Genomic DNA, 25,069 nt, shown 5'->3' on the forward strand with positions numbered 1-25,069 from the left:
ACTAAGACGTTATTGTCCAATTTATAGGACGACATACTTAAAACTATGACTTTTTGTCTAAATACATTTTGGAGAACATACAAAACTATGACGTTTAGTGACATTTTGACCACATATTAAACTATGGACTTTTTTTACCCCCATTTTGTATCAACAGAAAATAATTGATGGGACTAGAAACACCCCACAGTGTATCATTTGTTCCTTGTATGATTTCAGTAATAAATCATGGTCAATTTTGTAGTAGGATTGCAATCATGTAATTGTCAGCAGGTAACTGACACAGTGTTCAAACTTGTTTTAATTTAAGTTTAAAATTTAATGAGGTGTCCTTGTGTCATTTCTGGACTCCCTTGAAAATTTCATCCATATCCATTTTTGAGTGATATTTCACACTGACAGACACAGACAAATTCAGAAACGTACGCCGATGTCACCATAACTCCGCCGTTTCCTTGGTAAAGTAATAAAAAATTTAGTCTTCGTTTTCTTGTAAGACATTTGAACCTGCATCAACTATATAATGAGGTAATGTTGTATTGTCAGTTGCATGTTCATAATGTGGTTTGGCTATTCGCTAGCAGATAGCCAGTGCTTAACACCAAAGCAAGAAATTTAAGTATTTTCCTTCGAACATTGTTTAGAAATCCTTAATTCTTGAGAAATAAGGATGAAAAATTGCACCAGACACCAAGGCAAACCAATATTAACTTCCATTATTATATATCAGATCTCTCTCTTTTGACGTTTTTGTCACATTTTGGACGACACTAAAGTATGACGTTTTTGTCACATTTTGGACGACACACTAAACTATGACGTTTTTTGTCACATTTTGGACGACACACTAAACTATGACGTTTTTGTCATATTTTGGACGACGTATGACGTTTTTGTCACATTTTGGACGACATACTAAACTATGACATTTTTTTCCAAATTTTGGACGACATACTAAACTATGACATTTTTGTCACATTTTGGACGACATACTAAACTATGACGTTTTTGTCACATTTTGGACGACACACTAAACTATGACGTTTTTGTCACATTTTGGATGACACACTAAACTATGACGTTTTTGTCACATTTTGGACGACACACTAAACTATGACGTTTTGTCACATTTTGGACGAGATACTAAACTATGACGTTTTTGTCACATTTTGGACGACATACTAAACTATGACGTTTTTGTCACATTTTGGACGACACACTAAACTATGACGTTTTTGTCACATTTTGGACGACACACTAAACTATGACGTTTTTGTCATATTTTGGACGACGTATGACGTTTTGTCACATTTTGGACGACATACTAAACTATGACATTTTTTTCCAAATTTTGGACGACATACTAAACTATGACATTTTTGTCACATTTTGGACGACATACTAAACTATGACGTTTTTGTCACATTTTGGACGACACACTAAACTATGACGTTTTTGTCACATTTTGGATGACACACTAAACTATGACGTTTTGTCACATTTTGGACGACACACTAAACTATGACGTTTTTGTCACATTTTGGACGAGATACTAAACTATGACGTTTTTGTCACATTTTGGACGACATACTAAACTATGACGTTTTTGTCACATTTTGGACGACACACTAAACTATGACGTTTTTGTCACATTTTGGACGACACACTAAACTATGACGTTTTTGTCACATTTTGGACGACGTATGACGTTTTGTCACATTTTGGACGACATACTAAACTATGACATTTTTGTCACATTTTGGACGACATACTAAACTATGACGTTTTTGTCACATTTTGGACGACATACTAAACTATGACGTTTTTGTCACATTTTGGACGACATACTAAACTATGACGTTTTTGTCACATTTTGGACGACACACTAAACTATGACGTTTTTGTCACATTTTGGACGACACACTAAACTATGATGTTTTTGTCACATTTTGGACGACACACTAAACTATGACGTTTTTGTCACATTTTGGACGACATACTAAACTATGACGTTTTTGTCACATTTTGGACGACGTATGACGTTTTTGTCACATTTTGGACGACATACTAAACTATGACATTTTTTTCCTAATTTTGGACGACATACTAAACTATGACGTTTTTTGTCACATTTTGGACGACATACTAAACTATGACGTTTTTGTCACAATTTGGACGACATACTAAACTATGACGTTTTTGTCACATTTTGGACGACACACTAAACTATGACGTTTTTGTCACATTTTGGACGACACACTTAACTATGACGTTTTTCTGACATTTTGGACGACACACTAAACTATGACGTTTTTGTCACATTTTGGACGACGTATGACATTTTTGTCACATTTTGGACGACATACTAAACTATGACATTTTTTTCCAAATTTTTGACGACATACTAAACTATGACGTTTTTGTCACATTTTGGACGACATACTAAACTATGACATTTTTTTCCAAATTTTTGACGACATACTAAACTATGACGTTTTTGTCACATTTTGGACGACACACTAAACTATGACGTTTTTGTCACATTTTGGACGACACACTAAACTATGACGTTTTTGTCACATTTTGGACGACACACTTAACTATGACGTTTTTCTGACATTTTGGACGACACACTAAACTATGACGTTTTTGTCACATTTTGGACGACGTATGACATTTTTGTCACATTTTGGACAACATACTAAACTATGACATTTTTTTCCAAATTTTTGACGACATACTAAACTATGACATTTTTGTCACATTTTGGACGACATACTAAACTATGACATTTTTTTCCAAATTTTTGACGACATACTAAACTATGACGTTTTTGTCACATTTTGGACGACACACTAAACTATGACGTTTTTGTCACATTTTGGACGACACACTAAACTATGACGTTTTTGTCACATTTTGGACGACACACTAAACTATGATGTTTTTGTCACATTTTGGACGACGTATGACGTTTTTGTCACATTTTGGACGACATACTAAACTATGACATTTTTTTCCTAATTTTGGACGACATACTAAACTATGACATTTTTGTCACATTTTGGACGACATACTAAACTATGACGTTTTTGTCACATTTTGGACGACATACTAAACTATGACGTTTTTGTCACATTTTGGACGACATACTAAACTATGACGTTTTTGTCACATTTTGGACGACACACTAAACTATGACGTTTTTGTCACATTTTGGACGACACACTTAACTATGACGTTTTTCTGACATTTTGGACGACACACTAAACTATGACGTTTTTGTCACATTTTGGACGACGTATGACATTTTTGTCACATTTTGGACGACTTACTAAACTATGACATTTTTTTCCAAATTTTGGACGACATACTAAACTATGACATTTTTGTCACATTTTGGACGACACACTAAACTATGACGTTTTTGTCACATTTTGGACGACACACTAAACTATGACGTTTTTGTCACATTTTGGACGACACACTAAACTATGACGTTTTTGTCACATTTTGGACGACACACTAAACTATGACGTTTTTGTCACATTTTGGACGACAGACTAAACTATGACGTTTTTGTCACATTTTGGACGACACACTAAACTATGACATTTTTGTCACATTTTGGACGACACACTAAACTATGACGTTTTTGTCACATTTTGGACGACACACTAAACTATGACGTTTTTGTCACATTTTGGACGACACACTAAACTATGACGTTTTTGTCACATTTTGGACGACACACTAAACTATGACGTTTTTGTCACATTTTGGACGACACACTAAACTATGACGTTTTTGTCACATTTTGGACGACATACTAAACTATGACGTTTTTGTCACATTTTGGACGACATACTAAACTATGACGTTTTTGTGACATTTTGGACGACGTATGACGTTTTTGTCACATTTTGGACGACATACTAAACTATGACATTTTTGTCACATTTTGGACGACACACTAAACTATGACGTTTTTGTCACATTTTGGACGACATACTAAACTATGACGTTTTTGTCACATTTTGGACGGCATACTCCCTCAGTGATGGCTGTCGTTCTGCTGCTCTCGGTCCAGGCAACTGGGGGACCTCTCTGGATGGATAATACCGTTATTGCATTACACTCACTCTGTTTCTCTCTGTGTCCTTTCTCCGAGTGTCCCTTGTCCCACAGCTGGATACCTCTGATCTGTGATTGCTGTCCCACCCACTGGCCTCATCTCCATCATGTCCACTGTGGGATCTGCTGCTGACCATCTTCAAGCCCACTGCTTCCAGCTGCCCATTTCCACCACTTGACTCTGCATCTTCCTCACTATACTTGATATGCTAATCGACATACTGTTTGAGTTTTACTACCAGTGATATATGTAGTATATTAAATGCCAGAGCTGTACATCATAACAATAAAATATGAATCAATTTCAACGTTAGCAAGTACTTTGTATCATCTAGCTTATCATACATCTATCCAATTGTGTGTTATGTTCCTTCCTCCCCACCCTCCTCTTCTCCCATCCCTCCCTCTCCACCTCTCTATAAATTACATAATATATCGTTTTAGTTTTCAGACTGTTGATTGTTTTTGTTGCTCTTAAGACATGCATTTTGCAGATAGTTATGTTTTCTGGAGATGTTTTTCTCCCACTTTTATTCATTTATGTTGTGTTTAACAAAGAAAACGTGCTCTGACTCATATTTCTATGTGTTGTAGGAGAGTTGCTATGAGAATTGACATCTGGCCTCTAAACATTGATGTTTCACTGTCATCTGAGAGAAGCTTTTGTTCAGGTGGAGTCACAGGAATTCTTGTGCAGGTCGTAACAGGCATCCGAGACGGAAAAGTTTGATATGAAGTGATGGGTGTATACATGCTGCACAAAACCAGCGCAGAGGAAACTAAACAAGTGACGCATTCATGTGGGCTTATCAAACTATCAAACAAGAAACAAAACCTCTGAGTGAACCGGACCAGTTTATACTGGAACGTCCCGGAAATCTTTTCTATTAAAGGAGAAAAGCCTGATTAGGGAAGCAGTGGAAATGTATTCGTTAGAAGCTACACTGATGTCTCCTGTTATTTCACAGCAACTTTAAATATGAAATTTTCACAGATTTACAACATATTGTGAGTGACAGACATATTTAGTACAGTTATGAGAAAAAGTGATTACACCACCCTTGTTTTCTCGCTTGACGGCGGTGGCTCGAGAAATCTTTAACACATCCGTGGATCCAGACTAGAAGCTGCATCACTGCCAAAATCTAGTCACTTGGTCCTTGTGTCATTTCTGACCTTCACTGAAAATTTCATCTAAATCCATTGGTCTGTTTTTGAGTAATGTTGCACACAGACAGAATAACAGAAGGACAAATGTACGCCGATCGTCACAGAACTCCACCGTGTTCCTTGGCGAAGTAATGAGAGTGTGTGTATTATGGGATGTCCAGTGTTTGAGGGAAGAGATACTCAGATCTTTTAATTAAAAGGACGAATACATCAGTGTAAACGTTACTGTGAGCCACTGGCTCAGGTGTTTGAGCAACACCTGGCTCACAATCAAAACCCAAGAAGCAAAATATGAAGTGAAACAAAGTTGGATGAATGTGATTTACAAAATATAAAACATGTAAACAGTTGTTGCTTTTCAACCCAAATCAATCATTTCCATTTATTATTTGTTGCCACTAGAATAATGCTAATGATTGTTATGCATTAAATCAGTTTGAGAAGGACCGTTGAACAGTTTGACTCCGTTGAACCGATGCACTGACTTCGCTGGAGACCATTTCCGTCTGGCGATCTTGTTCAGAAGTAATCATGAATCTGCAGTTTCTTTCCCTTCGTGTTCAGGTTGATGTCAAAGACTCGCTGCATCTTCTCGGTTTTGAATTCGTTATTGTTGAAATGTGATTCATGAGAGACCCATGTTTACAATTTGTGGCTTAACCCTCGTTGTCCTGCGGAAAAAAAATACATATTTTCACAGTGAAACTTCTGATGTCCACAATTTCAACGTTTTTGGGAAATCTTTGAACAGTTTTTTGGTGGACAAAAAGAAATGTTAAAAATGTTTCTTAAGAACATTCACAAAAAAACAACCAAAATCCAGCGAATTTCACTGGATTTTGGTATTTTTTTTGGTGAATGTAAGAAAAAGAGAAGTTTTACTGATATATATGTAATCACTTCAGATATTTCTAGGATTTTTTGGTAGATTTTTACTCATTTTTTGAAAATATTTACAAGAATTTTCTTGCCAAGTTTGGGGGACTTTTTAAAAATAAAACTTTAAAGGGAAACTTTTAAGAAATTATTGGAAATTTCTTCCTGAAGGTTTTGCAAATTTTCCAATATTTGGGAATTTTTTTGCTGAATTTTTGGATTTTTTTCAGACAAGGAAACAATATTTTTTGGTGCCTGTAAATAAAGACAACAGGAGGGTTAAACAGGGATTTTTTTTTTCTGTGTAATCCCTCTTTTCTGGACAGATATTTAGTCAAAAGTAAAATATATTCACTCTTCAGTCATCTGAATGATCAGCAGGTGGACACAGTTCTAGTTCATGGTGAAGTTTTATTGAGCTCATTCAAGGTCCCAAATATGAATCATTTTTACTTTTAAATACTGAAAAAAAATCCTTCAACAGAAAGAAGAGTGACTATCTGAAAATAGAAAAGCAGAAAAGCCTTTGATCAGTAAAACAAAAGGTGCATTTAACAGTTATAAATATGAAGTTTAAAGATTACCACAGACACACTGCGTCTACAAAATAATAAAAAAAAATCATAGAATTCATAAACTCGATGCTCATAATTCAGCCTCATAAAAAAAATCTAATATTACTCTTAAATATGAGCAGTTTGTTTTCAATCTGTGTTTATATCTGACTGTGTTTAGGTTTTATATTTCTCTTTATCTGCTGCATCACATCCAAACACTGGATGAGCTCAAATGGAAACCTTTTGGCCTTAAAACTGACGTCATCAGCTCAAAACAGAAACAAGTTAAAGGCCGTTAAAAAGCGTCTAATGGAGGATAAATGTGAATACAAAATTAGTAAACAAGCTGCGAGAAGAGACGATCGTCAGCACACATCGTTACACGTTTCATTTACAATCAGAGCACGTAAACTTGTAGACATTTTTATCTTAAACTGGCATGAGAAGAATATTTCTGCATTTCTTTGTACGTAGTTTAAGATTCAAGCTTTAAATTCACCCACAGCCTGTTTATGGAGCTGATTTAGCTGTGAATGAAGAACATAATGAATAGTAGAAGTTATAATCCTTAAGATTTGAATGAAATCAGACCTCACTTTTGATGGTCACCATTAGATACATTCACACTCTGAATTTTCCTGTTTTTTAATCGGTGATCTGATATTCTGGATTTAGTTCCTCCGAATGTAAAACTTACATCCTGCTGCAGCCACATGAAACGCAACAAATTTGTCACTTCGGTTGGCAAAAATGTGTAAACAAAATGTTCAGAATTTGCAGATTCTGTGTTTTTGACTGAAGTTCAAACCCTGAGCTGGTTTTGCTGCTCTGTAAACAGACTCACTGGCTGCAGCTCTCAAAGTCAAGGAGTGTTCGCTGGAGTAAGAAACCACATTTTCTATTGCCATGGTAACCACAGGTGTCGCTGAATCAACTCTTGAGGATTACAACTTTAAAGGACGTCTAAAGAACAAACGGAGCTGTCTGTGTGAGCGGTGATAGAGGTGTTTCAGTAGTTTAGTCTCTCAGCTCCTCACCGACTTTCAGGCTCGTTTTTCAGCCCCACCAGCGCTGTTTGAGCGGAGGATCCGTCGTTGGCGACGCGACGTCGAAAAGCGACCCCTGACCGACCGACGAGCAGACGTAGTAGAGGTTGACACCCAGCATGAGCAGGATGGGGAAGAAGGAGAAGCCGAAGCCGAGGCCCCGGATGCTGCTGTCCAGAGTGAGGCAGAGCCAGTAAATGAGCCTGAAAGAAACACAGTCTTTAAGTCCTCAGAGTACCACAGCACACTTTTATAGCAAGAGATAATCAATTAAACATTTGAAATTAAACAGTTCTATCCTGTACTAAATGCTGCTCCCTCTCCTGATGTTTATTTTTGATGCATAACTGTAAAACTGCACAGAAAAGAGTGACTTTGTGGCAAACTTAACCAAGTGATTAGACAAGTTTTAAAGCCAACTCCCAATTTATTCAACGTCTAAGGAGGCAGACGGGGACTACAGATGACTGCAGTAACTCTCCAGACACATGCTTGACAAATCCAGGAGATCAAAGTTACAAGAGGAAGTATTGGGTTGTGAAATGAGTTAAACATTCACCTCCATTATTTAGATAATCTGCTCAGTCGGGTTGTTTTAATCAGTCCTGATCACAGGCGCTTTTACTGTCATGTCCGCATATTTTAGTCACAAACTGTACGACGGTCAGCGGTTGTTAACAAGACTTCTTTTTTATTTGACATTTGTTTGGAAAGGAAATATGCAACGTGACATTTTTTAGCTTTGACTCATGAGCTTCATTTGTCTGTTTAACTGAAAGCAAACAAGCAGCCTGTGAACAGAAGCAGAAAACAACGCTGTATGTCGCCTTCAACGACTGGATTGTTTCAAAAGTAAAGACAGTCATCTGCTCCAGACAATAAAAACTTCACAAGCTAAACAAATATTTGCAAACGAGAACAGACTTAGTTCCTGGACGGCTTATTTCTCGCCTCAAATGTTTTCAGAAATACTTTTTGCTTAAGTGTTTGTGTGATAAAATAGAAAACTGGTCTAATGTTTCTACTGAACTGAAGCTAAAGCGCTGTCATGCGGTGCTGCCAACTCCTCAGTAAGGAAAGTAGCTATTGGCTGTCCTAAATGTCGCTGAATGACGTCATCATCTAATTTGCATAATTGGCCATTTGCATGTAATTGCAGTGGACGCTGAAGGAGAGAGGAATAACATTGTGGGAGAGACAAAAAATGAGTAAAAAACACAAATATGTTTAGAACTAGAGGCTGTGAGTCAAACGCAGTGATTTACTTTAGTGTGACAATGAGGAAACATTTTCCTTTACATCCCAGGACAGGATCTGCAGCAGCTTTACATGATTTAGGGGCCGTTTACACGAGGACGCTTGCAGGTAAAAACGTCAAAATATTTCAACAAAACACCCTACCGTTTATACGAGGACGGCGTTTTGGGGGCTTAAAAACGCAAAAATTTGAAACCGGCCTCCAGAGTGGAAAAGTAGAAAACGCTCCGCCGTTACATTTCCGTCTAAACAGCAAAACGCAAAACTTTGCCGAGATCTGACCACGTCGCGTACGTGATTACGTCACATACGTGCGCCGGTGCTTTGGTTTGCCGGCCGGTACAAGGACGTAAACAAAGATGTGAGATTATTTCCATCCTTCGTACCTTCAAGCAACTCTGGCAGCTCTATGTACACTACAGGAGTCGTACCAACAAACGTACAGAATCTGTACAGATTCCATTCATGAACATTTACCGCGGCGGAGATCCGAAAAGGGAGACAGTACACATGCGCGTAGACATGGCGGAGTTTTATCACAGCGCCACCTAGCTGCCTGGCATGCATATCCAATCGAATTCCACACACTATAGAGTCACCGTATATACGCAGATTTCCTTCAAAACCGCTCGTCTAAACGTGAAATGACAAGACGCCACTTTTGCGTTTTCTGTTAGGATGGTCCTCGTGTAAACGGCCCCTTATTTGCCGTCTGCTCGCAGTTGTGTGGGTCTCCTCTAATCTGACTGCAGCTGGGAATGCTGGGAGGTTACTGTGACCGTTTGTGATGCTTTGGGACGAGGAGGGATTCACAAAAGGACCTGCTGCTCGTTGAGGACAGTAACTGCAGAACGATACGAGCTTTCACGTCAGAGTCTCCAGAACAGCATAAAAAGTCTCTAGATTTGTCGCTTTTGACAAAAATAGTCGCCAAGAGGATTTGGAAAGTCGCTAGATTTAGTGAGAAAGTCGCCAAGTTGGCAACACTGAGTGCGCCCTGTCCATCTTCTTCGCTGCAAACAGACTTTAGGTTCATTATCGCCACCTACTGGGCTGGAGTGTTCATCAGTGGGTGCCAGAAATAAGGGAACTGAGAAAGGTGCAATTAAATGCGTTTTTTAAAAACACGTCACTTTTTTATGTAATTAATTAAACAAAATTAAAACGTTAAAGTCCCAGCCCTAACTATAACCGAGTCTTTTGGAGGAAAATGCAGCTCTACACCTGATCATCACAATCAGAATCAGCTTCAGTATCTACACAACATACAAGGCTCACCTGAATATCAATTCCTGGGCTCCGGATATTTGGCCCCAATTAACGACAAATATCTGAATATTCGTATCGATTTGTGATGTCCGACATCGTCTGACGGGGGGTTATAACCCGAATATTCGGATCTCAACATAAATATTCGGATACGAATAAGGACGAGAATAACAAAAATAAAACTACAGAAAGAAGAACAGGGAGAAGAAAAATAGCAGTAATAACATAAAATATAACCCAATATATATAGATATTTACAAGCTAGAAAGGAATATATAAACACAGTAAAGAAATCACGTTTGGACAGCTAGAGCCAACTCCTTTATGAAAACACAGATAAGCAGGTTCAGAAACTCTGGGCTGACTGAACCCGTCTCTCAGGCTGAATGTGGTTATTAGAGGTAGTAAAACCTGAGTTTGTTGAACTTGCTTTGAGCCCCGGTGGCCTCATTTCCCTCCATTAAATCCTAAAACTGTAAACACACCTACCTGCCAAACACAAACACGATGGTGAGCAGCGGCACCAGTTTGACGAGGTCCTGGTCGATGTACGTCGCCATCACAGCCAGTTGCAGGAAGAAGAAGAGGAAGAGCGTGAGCGACTCGTTGACGTAGTGCCAGTGCACCGCCACGTCTCTGTTCACCAGTTTGTTCTCATAGAGCGGCTTCAGGACGCTGAATCGCAGCCGGGCGACTCCCTGAACCACCACACCTGCAGACCACAGGAGACGTTACTGCCCAAATGTGTTTCAAGCTGCAGACATTCAGTTTATTCGTTTGACTTTAACGCTCTGACGCCTCGCCTTACCGAGCAGGATGGGGATGATGGCGAAGAAGGAGCAGCGCAGCGTGTACACCACCCTGATGGGGGCGCTCTGAAGCAGCGGTGAATCGAAGGGAAGGAGGGCGTAACCTCCCCACACCAGGAGAGGGAAGAGCAGCGCTGCAGCTAACGTCGCTAACACCAGCCTCAGTTTCTCACTGCACAGATGTTCACACAGATCTGAGGGAGAAAAATACATCAGATGCATTTAACCGTCCTGTTGTCCTCATTTACAGGCACCAAAAAATATTGTTTTCATGTCTGAAAAAAATCCAAAAATTCTGCAAAAAAAATTTCCCCAAATTCCTGAAAATTTCCAAAACCTTCAGGAAAAAAATTTCAATAATTCCTTCAACGTTTTCCTTAAAATTTTTTATTTAAAAAAAAAATCCCCATAATTTGGCAAGTAAATTCTTGCAAATATTTCTTTAAAATCAGTAAAAATCTTCCAAACAATCCCAGAGGAACAGCTTTTTCACTTCTTAAAATGCTTGTTTTTATTTTTTGAACACTTTGTTCAAGCTGTTTGTTGTTTGTCGTACTGTGTTGTTTTCTAAAAGTACCAACAAAGTTTCATTGTTAAAAATGCAACGACAATAAACATCCTTGACCCTTAAAGACTGTTCTTACATCCACCATTTCCTTTTTGCACGTTCACTACAGGCATCTCTACTTGTCTCTATTTTACAGTTTATCTTTAAATGTTTGATTTTTTCTACACTTTTAATTTGAATGCTTTAGGCTGCTTTTCCGGATTTTTAAACATTTAATGATTTATGTAAAACACTTCCTTCCCTATGCTTTCATCATCACAAAAGTCTCATTATTATAAAAATACCTCTACCTCAACGATCACAATGAACTCTTATTTATATGTATGTTGTGGTATTTAGAATTCAAATTAATTGTAAGATACTTACACAAATAAAACACACTTTTTAAGGATTTAAATAACATGTTTTTGCAGAATAAGACAGAAACAACAGATGAATGCAAAAATGTCGAGTGCATTGTTTGATCGATGAATTGTTATCAATCTTAATAAACGTGGGTCCAGGTGCAGCAGTTTGTGTCGGATACTTACAGAACTTGTCGTCCTGCTCCGTCCACTCGGGGTAATACTGCACAGCTGATTCAGGCTCCATCTGAGGCTCCATCTCCTCCTCCTTCTCTATGACGTGTCTGCTCTCCGCCGGAGCCTCGTTACGGGACGGACACACAATCGTGACGTGTGGAGTGATGCCCAGAGAGGCTTTTTCTGAGACCCACTTTGACTCATCTTCCTCCTCTTCTTCTTCCTCCTCTTCATCATCTGCAAGCGATCCATCTCCTTTATCGCCCCGCTGCACCTCGATCTCGTCGTCCCTCCACCTCTCGCCCTCTGGCATGCTCTCCCTCCATTTGGTTTTGTTTTTTTTGTCGCTCTCCGGCTGACTCTGCTCCTCCGACAGATCCTGGCTGCCTCCGCTGATCCCCGTGTCTCTCTCTTCGGGCTCTGAAGCTGCTTTATCGGACCAGACGCCGTCGTCCTGGTCCAGCAGAGGCGTGTTGTTTTTGTCCTCTGGCCACGGCAGAGTGCTCGGCTCCAGATGAGCAGAGGTGGCCACTTCCTCCTCTTCTTCCTTTAACTCCTCGCCTCGCTCCTCTGCAATCTTACCGACTTGTGGCTCAGCAGTGGGACCAGGAGGTGCCACCTCTTCCACTTTATCTGTAATCAAACCACCTGGCCCGGACATTCTTGAGCCTTTTCAGTTAAATGCTTCTTTTGTTTCAGCTGATACTCGTTTCACTGCCAAGATGTGACTGTTAGCAGACGCGAGAAGTCATTTTAGGTTACATCTGTGGATTTCCCTGGAAGGAAGAGGGAAATAAATGTTAGAGGCACGTTTAAAAACAACACCCTGCTTCACACTCACAAAAATCAAAGTTCACTGTTTATCATGGGTGTGTTTGCGACTTGTTCTGCCCCCGCACAGGCCGACACCGTGCACACAGCATGTCTGAGAAAATACAGCAGACTACATGAAAGATTAAGAATAAGATTTCCAAATAATACCAGTGCGAACACCTCAATTTATCCAGAGAGAGAGAACTGTAAACTTTTTGAGTAGCCTATATCAGCAATATTTGTTACTGAAAAGAGGTGATATATATATATTCATAATATGACATATTTACCTCCTGTCACCACTGTGAAAAAACACTTTGGACTGAACTAATGACTAGTTTCATAACCTGTTACTCCAACCGCTCAACACAAAATCAGAATACTGTGAAAACAGCTTCATCACAGCTCCCTAGAAACATCTACAAATGTTTTCAAATGACATAAATAGTTTGAAAAACAGTTCTTAATCTCAAGACATTCAGGTTAAAGTTGCATAGGACAATAAACCCTGAATTAAAGCTATTAAATGCTTCACAAACAATAAAAATCTGGGTGTTAGCCGCTGCAAACACAGTCTTATCTGTTGTTTATGGCATTTAAAAGCCTACTGGTTTTCAGGAGGCTGTTGTAACGTACTTAAAGTTTTATTTGAATCCCGTGTAAACTCTGGTTAGCTCCCTGAGGCCTGCTTCTTGGCCGCGAGAAATGCAGTTTTAACTTTAAGCTAAAACTTGTTTAGCTAATCTGTTTTCGGTTCAGTTTTCTAATATTTCAACAGAAGAATTAAACATCCATAGTTCACGTACCTGTTTTTAATTCGCTCACATCATCGAAACAACCCGAAATTCGGAGTAAAAGCAGCTGCTGGACTGCTTTTTATTTTCCACAGGTTGAAGTGAGAAGTTGTCTGTCAGGTGAAACCAGGTGTTCAACTCGCTCTCTAACCGCAGAGAGCAAACACACGCGATGTATCACTCCGCCGCCGTTTCTTCGGACCGAAAACGTCAGCGCACACGTCGCCCTCCTGACGTCATTCCGGCGTTGTAGTCCTTTCACCCGGCGCCATTTTGAAGCGCCGTTTTGGTGCGTTAAACAAGAAAAAAAGACAGATTTTGGTGCTGCTTTTCGATGTTTAAATGAAATAAATACGAAAACCAAGCAGCAGGGAATATTTTTTCACATGGGAGAAATTATATTACAATATTTAACGTTTCTAAATGTGTTAAATTTGATACATCACTGCATAGGTGTAATTATTTTTGTGGAGAAGCACAAGGTGCCCATGAATTTATGTTTATACAGAAGAATATAAACACTCTATCCACTCTTTTTAACATAAGGAATCAAGTATTCATTGTTCCAACACACAACATCTCTACAGCAGAATGGATGTCATAAAACAACAGAGTAAACACCATATTGGATGGTAATTAATACTGTCATAATAATAACATAATGTAATTTTAATGAAGCTGCATTTTAGGGTGGCCTTTCATATTCACTGGTCAAAGCAGTGCCTGTGTACTGGTCACACTCCCTGATCATTATAAAGTCAAAACTGACTAGACTACGAATAATTCAGAGGTTGCATAAAAAGTGCATAAAAATACTAGCCTAGCCATGCTACACCCATGTTTCTGACGGCACAAGGGTCTAGGGAAGTTCGACAGGGAGGGAGGCAGGCTAAAAGGTTGTCTATCTAATCCTTCTGCAGCAATTGGGTAGGTATACAACCAATCAACGCAACGAATAGGCTGACGTAGTTCCGAGAGCACCGGCGGATTGTGGCTAAGTCCCATTAGCTTCCCAACCAGCGGAGCCAACTGGTATATTAAGGATTTGCCATATCCCGTCGGCATAAGTCCAAATACGTCTTTCTTCTCAATGAAACACTTCAGTGCCGTCCTTTGTTTATCTTTCAAGTTGAATTTTAGCTTCAAATCTTTAAGGGCTGTGGCCAAAACCGAGACGAAAGCTAACTGTTTATTGTGCGCTGGTTGTTTCTGTCAGAATCGTCACGCCTCTGTCGTCACTTCGTTACGCCCGCCTTCTGACTCTACGCTTCATGGTGATTCGTCCGGCCAGTTTTAGGAGAATCCAGCCTCGAGCCTTATGGAGGGTAACTAGACCCTCCCTGGCAGAGAATTAAATTCGTTGCCGTGGGTTGTCTAGCGCGGCTAGGCTATAAAAATACGTGAGAAACAGATGACTTTTATTTTGAAAAAATATTCTAATGTTATGCATTGAGCATTTTTTAGGGATCCCTGAACCTTTGAGCATGTTCCAACCAGAAGAGCTACCCCTATAGAACAATTTTCAGTGACTTTTTGGGCAAGAAAAAGTGCCTATTTGGGCTTTTTTAAAGGCCTAAATAAATCTGCCAGCAAAATCTGTTATTTTGGGGGTTACTTCCTGTCACTACTGTTTGGTCAAAAGCCTGCAGACACAACAATACCTCCGTTTTCACTCTCATAATGTAAATCACAAGCTAATTTGATAGCTTAATCTCTTGTGTCAGCCACACACAAAAGATTTCTACAAACTGATGCAGAAAATGCACAAATTGATCCTTTAAAATTACAGCAATGCAGAAAATGACGTGTTTGATGCTTAAAGTTTCACGCCTGTGAAACCTACGCCCATGCATCACATTAACTAATCCTTCCCCGTTAGACTAATATGTTAGTCAGTTCTAGTTAACTCGCTGTCAAGAAAGCTAACAACGTGAAGAAGAAAAGCCCTTGAAGCTTGTGTTGAAAATCAAATGTCAAATCTAAACGCACATCAACTGTCCTTAACTGTGTAACAGGGTTTCTGTAGGGTCTTAAAAGCTCTAAAAGTCAATTATCAGAACTTTAGGTCCTGTTATACAATTTTAAAGTGTTTCATTTATAAAGTTTGAGACCTTCAGTCCAACAAAATCTAAATAATAGAAGATCAGTGAGGCTCGAATCTTTGTTAAACAGACTGTGGCTCAGTTGGATCAAGATCAGCTGATTGACTCGGCCAGTCGAGGATATTTCATCCCTTCACCCTGAAAAGCTCTTTGAATGATGGCGTGTTGCCCAGTCACCTTTAAGGCATTTAGTCAAACCTGAGCACACGTCCTGAATCCCTCTGCGTTTGGTCTGCTGCTTCATCACCTTTAAATGCCATCAGTCACAACAGAGTCACCACTATGCTTAAACGATGCGATGATTCGGTCACAGACTCAACCTTTGTGTCTCCACACATTCCGACTAGTTCATTTTTGGATGTGAAACTTGGCCTGAGCATCATGTGGTGAATCCTGAGCTTTTCTTGAACACTGACGAGGAAACATAAAGCCATAAAGAGGTTTTTCTTCACCATACAAACAACTTTCTGCTGATCCATGTGACTCCTGCTCCTCAGTTTACCAACTTCTGCAGCAGTTTCTAGTTTTATCGCATCAGAATCAGCTTTATTGGCCATGTTTGTACACTCAACCAAGGAATTTGAATCTTAGCTCTCTGCATACAGTAATCAGGAAAAACAAAATTAAGTACTAAAAATAAAGTAAAAGTTAAAGATTTAAAAAATAAACAAAAAAATTGAAGTAAGAGTAAAATAAAGACCAATAAACAGCTCTATTTATGCACAAGCCTTTCAAGAAAAAAACTAACTGTTAGCATTTTTTATGTCATTCTGAACTTTCTCCATATTATCCATATGAACCGCAAACTTACTGGCGGGTTTGAAATGTTATATTTGAAAAAGAATTCACCAAAACTGCACCAAAAAAGAATAATTGTCCATTTTTTTCTTCAGCTTTCTGACAGTGCTTCATGTGTTTATCTTTGATGTGCTGTTCCATCAGAAAACAACCAAATTTAAGCTTAAAACCGTGCAAAAAATCTACTTATTCTACACGACTCATTTGTAATTTTACCAAAAACAAAACATTTGTACATTGGATGAAAGAGCAAAACAGATTATACACTTTCTGTCTCAACTGTAAAGCCTCTACTGAAATGAGAAAAAAGCTAGGGCTAGAGAAAAAAGCAGCATTAAGTCAAATAAAGTTCTTTGAATAATGAAGTCAGCCTACTCACAAATTCTATTTTATTTATGGAGCACCAACAGAAAAGCGACGCATACGAGAACAAAAAACAACGCAGAGGTCAGAGAGGCCGATAAACCACAGAGAAAAACTACAGGAGAGAGAAGAAGCAAAGTTTGTGCTGCAAAAAGTTTTCATTTAAATGTGTAGAGAGGAAAACCTGCACTTTAATGTTGCATCTACTACTTTAGTTTGACCTGAATGAGGTCACGTTTTACAAAGAAAGTAGTCGTGTTATTTTAATCCCTTAAGTTGTTAACTTTGATTTGTTTTATAGTGATTCATCTGTCTGGACAAGCATAACCTTCGCTATGGTAGTGAATTAGTGAAGTCACAGAACAGGAATGATGAGGGTGGAGCCGCTAACAGCTAACTGGAATAAACTGATGACTATCTGTAGCTCATTCCATCATATTTTTAGAACAATTCCTGCTCAGTCTGCCTGGAATAACTATAGCATGAAATATCGATATTGATTAGAGGTTTCTGAAATTTTAGATTGACGGCATGCAGAATTATCAGGCAGGTTGTGTTACTGAGGATTCATTTTAGAAGTTGTATTATGTTAGTAAGAAATGCTGAATATTTTACCTTTAAGCATCGCTTCTAGTAAGAATTAGGGCGATGCACTCAGCGGGACATGCTCTGTCTGAGAGCTTTTTGTTTTCTTTATAGCTCAAGAATCATTTTGAAACTCTGGATCAGGCTTCAAATACCTTTGATTTTGTGGTAAAAGCTTTCAAAAATGCGCAGTCAGTTATGAAAGTTCAACAAAAATAACTTTTTTTCCATATTTGTGATCAAGAATTTCAGATTAAAAAGTATTCTTTGTTGGTATGTTTCAGAAAATATTACTAGCTTTTCTTTTTTGTTATTGTGAACTTCAAAGATGTTTTTCACATATTTAAATTCACCCATAATCACAAACTGATCTACTCGTCCAACATGGCAGATTTTGAATCAATGGCATGAGAAATGACTGAAAACTTCAGGTTTATATCTTTAGTAGCTGCAGAGATATTGATGTTTCAACTTGAACTTATATTTCAATATGCAAAAGATTTGTTGAAAGCATACAAACACAGAAAGATGGGTAAAAAAGGGATTACTGTGGAATGTATGTCATAAATCAATCTAAAATTTCACAGATAGGAAAATAAAGATGGTCAAACAGAATTCCCCCGATGATGTGAGATGGAATAATTCTTCTGCATTTGCTTAAATCCACAAGTTTAGTGTGGAGGTAAATAACGGAAAAAAGCACTGAACATGTAAAGAAGGCAGAACAAAACTTCACACCACACTGTGGGAAATAAAACGGCAAGATTAACATTTTATTTCAATTCGACCAAAATCTCACAAATTATTGGCTTGTTGTTCAAAACACACAAAAAAGCAAAAATGTCCACTTAAAATGATTCGACTTCACAAAGCCAGGTCAAATTTCACTGTTTTTTTTTTTAAAACTTTAAGCCACCTTCTCTGTGACTCACAGAAGCACAACTTGGCATTTAGAAACTTCAATGTTTGACCCGACCAGAAAGCTGTTTAACATCAGGTGTGACGAGTCGTGTCGCTTTATACAAGGTACTCAAAACAAGGAAATTAATGTTCCTGAAATCAATCCAATCGCTTGATTTTGATCTCATTACAGTCCCAAAACATAAAAACAGAAAAGGCTTCACAGCTACACGCTTACATTTAGAGAAAATAAATGAATAATGACTGCGACTCGTTAACGTCAGAAACTCAAAAAGGAGGAAATCTTCCTGTGAGCAGCAGGAAGGTGTTTGATACGGAGCTTTTCATCCTCTTGAGGAATGCATTTAACCAGCCAACAACTCGTCGGTCTCAGTAATGGATGGTACATTCAAAGCTTTGGCAATTAAGGCAAAAAAAACAAATATGGAGCCATGATCACCCGTGAAATGGCAATAGAGGGAATCATGGCGTAATTTAGACAGTATTTATCTCCAAAGCCCCTGAAACTCTCCTCACGGATTCTCAATAGAGTCGAAACATCAACTTCCTGGTTCTTTTCTGCCAAAGACACTCTCGGGAAAGAGATTTTTAATCTCAAAGGTTTTCCTGGTTAAATAAACGTTAAGAAAATAAGAAAAAAAATAAAATACAACCGTGATTAAAATCCCATCAACATTAGGAATGACACAAACGGTTAAAAACTGAGTCGATCAAACTATTTTGTCGTTTCGTTCACAGACTGCTGTGGCTTAAACTTGCTATAAAAGATATTTTGGGTCAAAACACTGAATTACTGTCACATTTTAAAATAGATAAGGTGAACTCGTTAGCAAACCGTGCATATTTACTAATCCCACACTTCGTTTAAAGTTGTGTTTGTGGCAATCTACATATTTTAAATCCAATAGTGACTCTCTAACCTCTGATTTAGGTCTCTGCTAAAGGAAATGCAGTGCGACTAGAAAGTGTGTGAACCCTTTAGAAGTATATTTCTTGTCTCCTTTGTTACCTGGGTTCTTTTTTTATCTACTTTTGCATCAAAAAAAGTTATGCTTTTGGGTCATTTATGTCGACATAAAATTAATTCTAAAGGGTCAAACTTTCAAGCAACACTGCATAAAGGCTTTTTTTTTGCAGAAACTGAACCAAAACAGCACTGTTTTTTAACCAAAAAGCTACAACGAGCTGAAACTCACACTGAGGTTGAGTGGAGCTGCAGATTCAGATGGTGACTCTCTGTAGGAACATTTCTACAAGCAAACCCATCACACACAGTTGTAAAAATATCAATTGCAGCAACTTTAAAGACAGTGAAATAAAAAAAAAAAAACTTTTACTAGTTCTAAACCAGTGTCCTATATTTGCCATGTAGCTCTTGATATATGCCAAATACAGGTTACAAAAACTAACTTTTAGCATCGTAATATCAAACTCTCTTACCTCTCTTCCTGTACAACACTACAATACTTCTGATGACTTAAGGGCAAACACAGAAATGGATCCAGTCATATGAGAATAGGGGAAACTCAGTAAATAAAATGAGTCGTTCACTTGTTGAATAGCAGATCAGTATCAGTGTAGGAGGTGGGATTCAGCCCCACGTCACTCTAAACCCTGGGAATACATTTCATTTTTCAGATGAGAACAGAAAGACAGATGAAAAAAAACAACAACAAAACAATTAACGAGAGACTGCATTGACAAACTGAAGCTTTTTATAGTTTTTTTCTCTTGTTTTTCAACATTTTTTTGAACTTTTTTTTCTCCCCTCCAAGTCGATGCCCGGCCAAAATTTTTTACTATCACAACTAAACTGACAAACACTACATCTGAAAGCTGAATGAAAACTGGAACGATCCGTCTAGAATAATTACCTCCACATGCCAGTTCTAGTTAAAGATTATTAGCACTTCTGCTAACTCAGATGATAGAAATAAAAGTATTTAAAAAAATCAAGCACAGTAAAAACAAGATGAAGTTAGTTGGAAAAACAGAAGAGCTGCTTAATATCTAGACTAGCCAACTGACAAAATGTTAAAAACAGGTTTTTTTTTTCATTGACAAGAATGTATTTCTATGTTTTAAACAGCAATTACTACAGCAACTTTTTGGTCAGACCGGGATCGTTCATCAAGCCTGGTCGCTAACATCAAAGCTTACGTCCTGATCGATAAGAGTTTCTTCTGTATCCACTGCGTGCTCCGTGCTCAGCTCCACCTCCCGTTCTACCACCTCCGCTTCGCTCTGCACCCCGACCGCCGGCGACTCGCTCGTTGCTTCAGGGACTGTGCTGTCGAGCGGCGTATCGCCCGTGGCTTTATTTTTGTTGAGCGACCCCTTGGGGCGGCCCCTTTTCCGTGGGATGTCGTCTCCACTTCTTGCGATGCTCGGCGGGCGGCCTCTCTTTCTCGGAGCTCCATCACCGACGTTCTGCGGCGATCCGCTGTTGGGCAAACTCTTGCGCAAGTGAGCGCCTTTCTTAGACTCCGACTTGCGTGGTCGGCCGCGGCTCCGGCGTGGAGCCGGTGTGGTGCCCTCCGGAGGATCGACACGTGGGTATTTCCTCGGCCTCCCCAGCGGCTTCCACACTTTTGGCTTGTTCAGCTCCTCTGGCGATGGCAGAGGGTTCTTCCTCGGCCTTCCCCTTTTGGCCGGTTGTAGTCGGGGTCGGCCTCGCTTCTTCCCCTTCACAGGCAGGACGTGTACCTTTTTAGGCCGGCCCACTTTACCGCGCGCCTTATACACACCGGGTTTCTTATTACCAGAGCCTTTAGGCCGACCTCTGCCCCTCTTTATTGGCTGGGAACCATCTGTGGACATCTGATCCTTTCTTGGCCTTCCTCTTTTTCTTTTCCCGGGTGTCTTTGTGATGCCGTTTGATGCATCCCTCACCACCACCTTTCTGCGCCGACCTCTCCCTCTTTTCTGTGAGTTCACGCCTCCATCACCGTCGCCCACCTCCGCCATGAGCCTGGGTTTCTTATTGGGAGAGCCTTTTGGTCGGCCTCTTTTCCTGGGCGGTAAAGAACTCCCTCCGTTCTCTTCCCCACTTTTTACTCCGTTCGGCAAATCTTCACCAGACTTCTCCTCTGTACTTTTGTTGAGTTTCGGCCGGCCTCTTTTCCTGGGAGTGCCGTCGTTACTGACCACTTTCTTGGAGCCTTTCGGCCTCCCCCTGCCACGTTTGACAGAATTGTCGGGATGGCTGCTGGTTCCCACCGATCTGGGACGCCCTCGCCCCCTCTTGGGCGGTACGGAGCCACCGTTGGCGTCAGCCAAAGCCGGGTCTGTGAGGTTAAGATCTGTAACACAAACCTGCAGTTTCTTGGAGCCTTGCGGTCTCCCTCTTCCCCGTTTAACCGGACTGTTGTTGTTGTCGGGCACTTCGGCGCTGGTCTCCCCTTCATTGTTCACAGTCTCTCCTTGCTCCGGGTCAGCCATTTTAACCTCCTCTTCCATATTGCTGACTTCAGCTTGGACTCCTCCTGTTGGTCTGCACCTGGAGATCAGACACAGAAAGGTACAATCAAGATTTAACTAATGCACTTGAACTTATTTATTTTTCCTCTTTTGTTTGCTAAAATGCAGACGTTGGTATCAGTTAGAGAGATTATGCCAGTTAAAATCAAGAGTTATGATTAACTTATTTTAAGGTTAAAAGAAGAAATAAAAGTCTTTCGCTAAAAGGGCAGCAGGTAAAAATACAACCACATTAAAACTGCATCATCTGCATGGTAAGATGGCTTAAAATTGTGAACATTTTTTTTTTATTTGGAAATCAATTCATAAATTTTGCACGTTTATCTTCTTATTTCAAGTATTTTTTTCACAGCTTTCATTTGGTGTTTTTGTAGTCCTCAAAGCAGCATAATACCTATAGAGGGTGCTGTTCTGCCATTTTCTAGTTGACCAATGAATTCATAAATGAATCAAACAAGCCACAGAAAACTTTCAATTTATAGCAAATAAAATGTTTTTAATGCATCACAAAGCATAAACTGCACGCGTCTTATTTCAGATGTTATTTATTTCCCAAATGTTTATTTTATCAGTTACAGGCCCTTCAAACTTCCCACTTCTAAGTATATTTTTAAAATATGTTTTTCATTGTTTGCAGTCAGTTACATTCACTTAAACTCTGACAGAAGAAAATCTCAGTGCTAAAGATGTCGGTGCTGCATTCAACACAGACAACACAAACATATCACTAAGCAGGCTAGAAAACTGGGTGGGACTTTCCCACAAACAACTCAACTGGTATGAAACATAATTGAAGGACAGGAACTCATTTGTGTGAGAAATTATAGATCTGAGAGTGCAAACAAGTCGTGGAAATCCCCATAATGCAGAAAAAAAGAGGCATGGAATAACTTTAAAATGGAGCAAGAGCACGGTACTAAGACAACAGAGAAGCGTGAATTACCATTTGTGATGGTCACAATTTAACAAAACTTTGTAATTAGTGTTAAATCAACTAAAATATTGGCTACAAACAAATCTGTGGAATGAATTTCATAGCCAGGTTTGCAGACAAGAGACTGCTTGGTTTAGTGGACACAACAAATCACACCCCTGGAAGTGAACTGATGTTGTTTTAATGCATGCAAATATAAAAATGATTATAAATAAATAAATATTATTATTATTCGATGCAGAATAAAATATGGAACAAAACTTGGTTCAAGCTCAGATATCATTTAATGTTTTCTTTAAAGCACATGTGTGTAAAATATGTGTTTACATATTTATATTTAAGTAAAATAGCAAATATATTTATTTTTAAAAATCTTTTAAACTCCATAAAATTTGTATATACTGTAGAAATGAAACACCAGCCCTGACAAGTTTTAACTCTAAATAAAAATAACTTCTAACTCCAAATAAAAAAATAACTTAATAACAATAACACATTTTATTTGCAATGCACTTTTCATTTGGGCAAAACTTTGTGCTAAATTAAAAGTGCTAAATTAAAGATAGAAAAGGATAAAAACAAAACAAGCAGGTAAAATAACAATGAAAATAAAAAATTCAGGGATAACTAAAAAAACCTTAAAAATTTCAGTTTAATTAAAAGCTTTGTTAAATAGAAAGGTCTTTTATAAAAACAGACTACAAATTACAATGAGAAGAACAACTTTTAATGTCACTCCCAATTTTTCAGAAGGGAAAAAGTAAAAAACAAAAATGAATTTTGCTAATATTCAGCATTATGAAACTCTTTGATTTTCCTTATTTTATCTGTCAATTCTTTAAAATTCAATTTTATAAAACGGAAGTGGTGAAAGCATGGCAAATAAGTTTACATAAACTAGTAAACACTGTGTTGTTCATAATAAGAAAAATAAAATCAATTAAATGGATAAAATTCAAGATTTTAAAAATATAAATATATTCATACAATTTTAAAGATTTAAATAAGAATACTTTCTGGTAATAAATATATTTTTTAAAATCGGTGAAAATGACTGAACGACGCCTTCTACAGCCGTTATTCCACTTTTTAAGGTGGACTGAAAAGCAAGAAGCTCGGCGTCGTGTTTAATGGCTGGGTTCTGCTCAGCTACGTCTATTTACTGGACTACAATTTTTTAACGGCGGGAAAGTACACTCGGTCCCATCAATAAGGCGCACTATTACCGCCGCTGCACGCAAATCATAAACACGTTGTCGTAAAACACGGACGCAAAAATATTAGCAACTTACCGAAAAATCTTTAAAACCGCACGCTTTCTCATTCGGGACTGAACGGCGGTTAATATAATTAGACTTCGGGCGTTAAACAATCGCTACGACCGTGGACCAGATTGTTTTCCAGGTAGTAGTCCGATTCAAATCCACGGCGATGAAATGAGTAGCTCACGGCGAGAAGCGGAGAAAACACCGCGACCGAATCGACTCCGTGTCTCACCAGGAAGAAAAACTGTGCGGGATTTCGGCGTATTTTTGCAGTAAATATTGATTTAGCAGACCTACCGTGAAGAGAAAGTGCGCTTATTGTCGCTGTGATGGCTGTTCAAATTTGAGCCCACTTCCGGCCGTACGTGACGTATAAGGTGCTCCGAAGGAAACAGCAGCACGAGAGCTTCCGTTCCGGTCATTAATTCGATGGTTCCGCCTCATTCAAGATTCAAGACCTTTATACATGTATACATCACAAACACAATACATACGTTATACAGGGCGGACCACTAGTTTCCATACACAGGAAAAATAAACATTTTATTTTGGACAACCGTTTTTATTTATATAATGTGCTTTATATGATTACCATTGTTTCAAAAACACATTAATACGTGTTTTCCACTGTTGATGAACTTGCATTAGCACAGTTAAAGATACGCTTGTAATGGAGTTGATGATATGTTCCTTGAGATGATTTATGTCTCACATCTTCACCTGGTACACCATGACCTTCAGGTCCCCCAAAAGATAGCGTGAAACGCATCTTCTAGGGTATATGAAACATAAAATATGTATATATAT

At 38.8% G+C, this 25,069-nt stretch overlaps 2 protein-coding genes across 4 annotated transcripts; both read right to left on the reverse strand.

Moving 5' to 3' along the window:
- Positions 1 to 5,672: 5,672 nt before the first annotated feature.
- On the reverse strand, positions 5,673 to 13,986 carry LOC110967709 (transmembrane protein 79-like). Of its 3 annotated transcripts, none has more exons than XM_022217394.2 (6): positions 13,827 to 13,986; positions 12,217 to 12,983; positions 11,118 to 11,312; positions 10,799 to 11,021; positions 7,775 to 7,986; positions 5,673 to 5,975 (listed from the first exon to the last, which is right to left on the reverse strand). In XM_022217394.2, the coding sequence occupies exons 2-5, from the start codon at positions 12,866 to 12,868 to the stop codon at positions 7,794 to 7,796; spliced, it is 1,263 nt and encodes a 420-aa protein (XP_022073086.2). In that variant the 5' UTR covers positions 12,869 to 12,983; positions 13,827 to 13,986; the 3' UTR covers positions 5,673 to 5,975; positions 7,775 to 7,793. The 3 variants fall into 3 exon arrangements, with proteins under 3 accessions (XP_022073086.2, XP_022073087.2, XP_022073083.2); XM_022217395.2 differs by lacking the exon at positions 5,673 to 5,975 and adding an exon at positions 6,572 to 6,680; XM_022217391.2 differs by lacking the exon at positions 5,673 to 5,975 and having other exon boundaries at positions 6,572 to 7,986.
- A 4,428-nt stretch (positions 13,987 to 18,414) lies between these two features.
- LOC110967704 (serine/arginine repetitive matrix protein 2-like) lies at positions 18,415 to 24,699 on the reverse strand. Its single transcript, XM_022217388.2, has 2 exons — positions 24,560 to 24,699; positions 18,415 to 22,082 (listed from the first exon to the last, which is right to left on the reverse strand). Exons 1-2 carry the CDS (start codon positions 24,682 to 24,684, stop codon positions 20,714 to 20,716), a joined length of 1,494 nt encoding a protein of 497 aa, XP_022073080.1. The 5' UTR covers positions 24,685 to 24,699; the 3' UTR covers positions 18,415 to 20,713.
- Between the last annotated feature and the right edge of the window lie 370 nt (positions 24,700 to 25,069).

This window comes from Acanthochromis polyacanthus, chromosome 11 (assembly GCF_021347895.1).
Source record: "Acanthochromis polyacanthus isolate Apoly-LR-REF ecotype Palm Island chromosome 11, KAUST_Apoly_ChrSc, whole genome shotgun sequence".
In the NCBI taxonomy this organism is placed as follows: domain Eukaryota; kingdom Metazoa; phylum Chordata; class Actinopteri; family Pomacentridae; genus Acanthochromis; species Acanthochromis polyacanthus.

Excerpts from the sequence above, each read along its gene's own strand:
- LOC110967709 (XM_022217394.2), bottom strand. The coding sequence starts at position 12,868 with ATGTCCGGGCCAGGTGGTTTGATTACAGATAAAGTGGAAGAGGTGGCA. Across the intron at positions 11,313-12,216 it reads GGAGCAGGACGACAAGTTCT|ATCTGTGTGAACATCTGTGC; the intron begins GTAAGTATCCGA and ends TTTCTCCCTCAG. Across the intron at positions 11,022-11,117 it reads CATCATCCCCATCCTGCTCG|GTGTGGTGGTTCAGGGAGTC; the intron begins GTAAGGCGAGGC and ends TGTGGTCTGCAG.
- LOC110967704 (XM_022217388.2), bottom strand. The coding sequence starts at position 24,684 with ATGACCGGAACGGAAGCTCTCGTGCTGCTGTTTCCTTCGGAGCACCTT. Across the intron at positions 22,083-24,559 it reads AAGCGCACTTTCTCTTCACG|GTGCAGACCAACAGGAGGAG; the intron begins GTAGGTCTGCTA and ends TCTGATCTCCAG.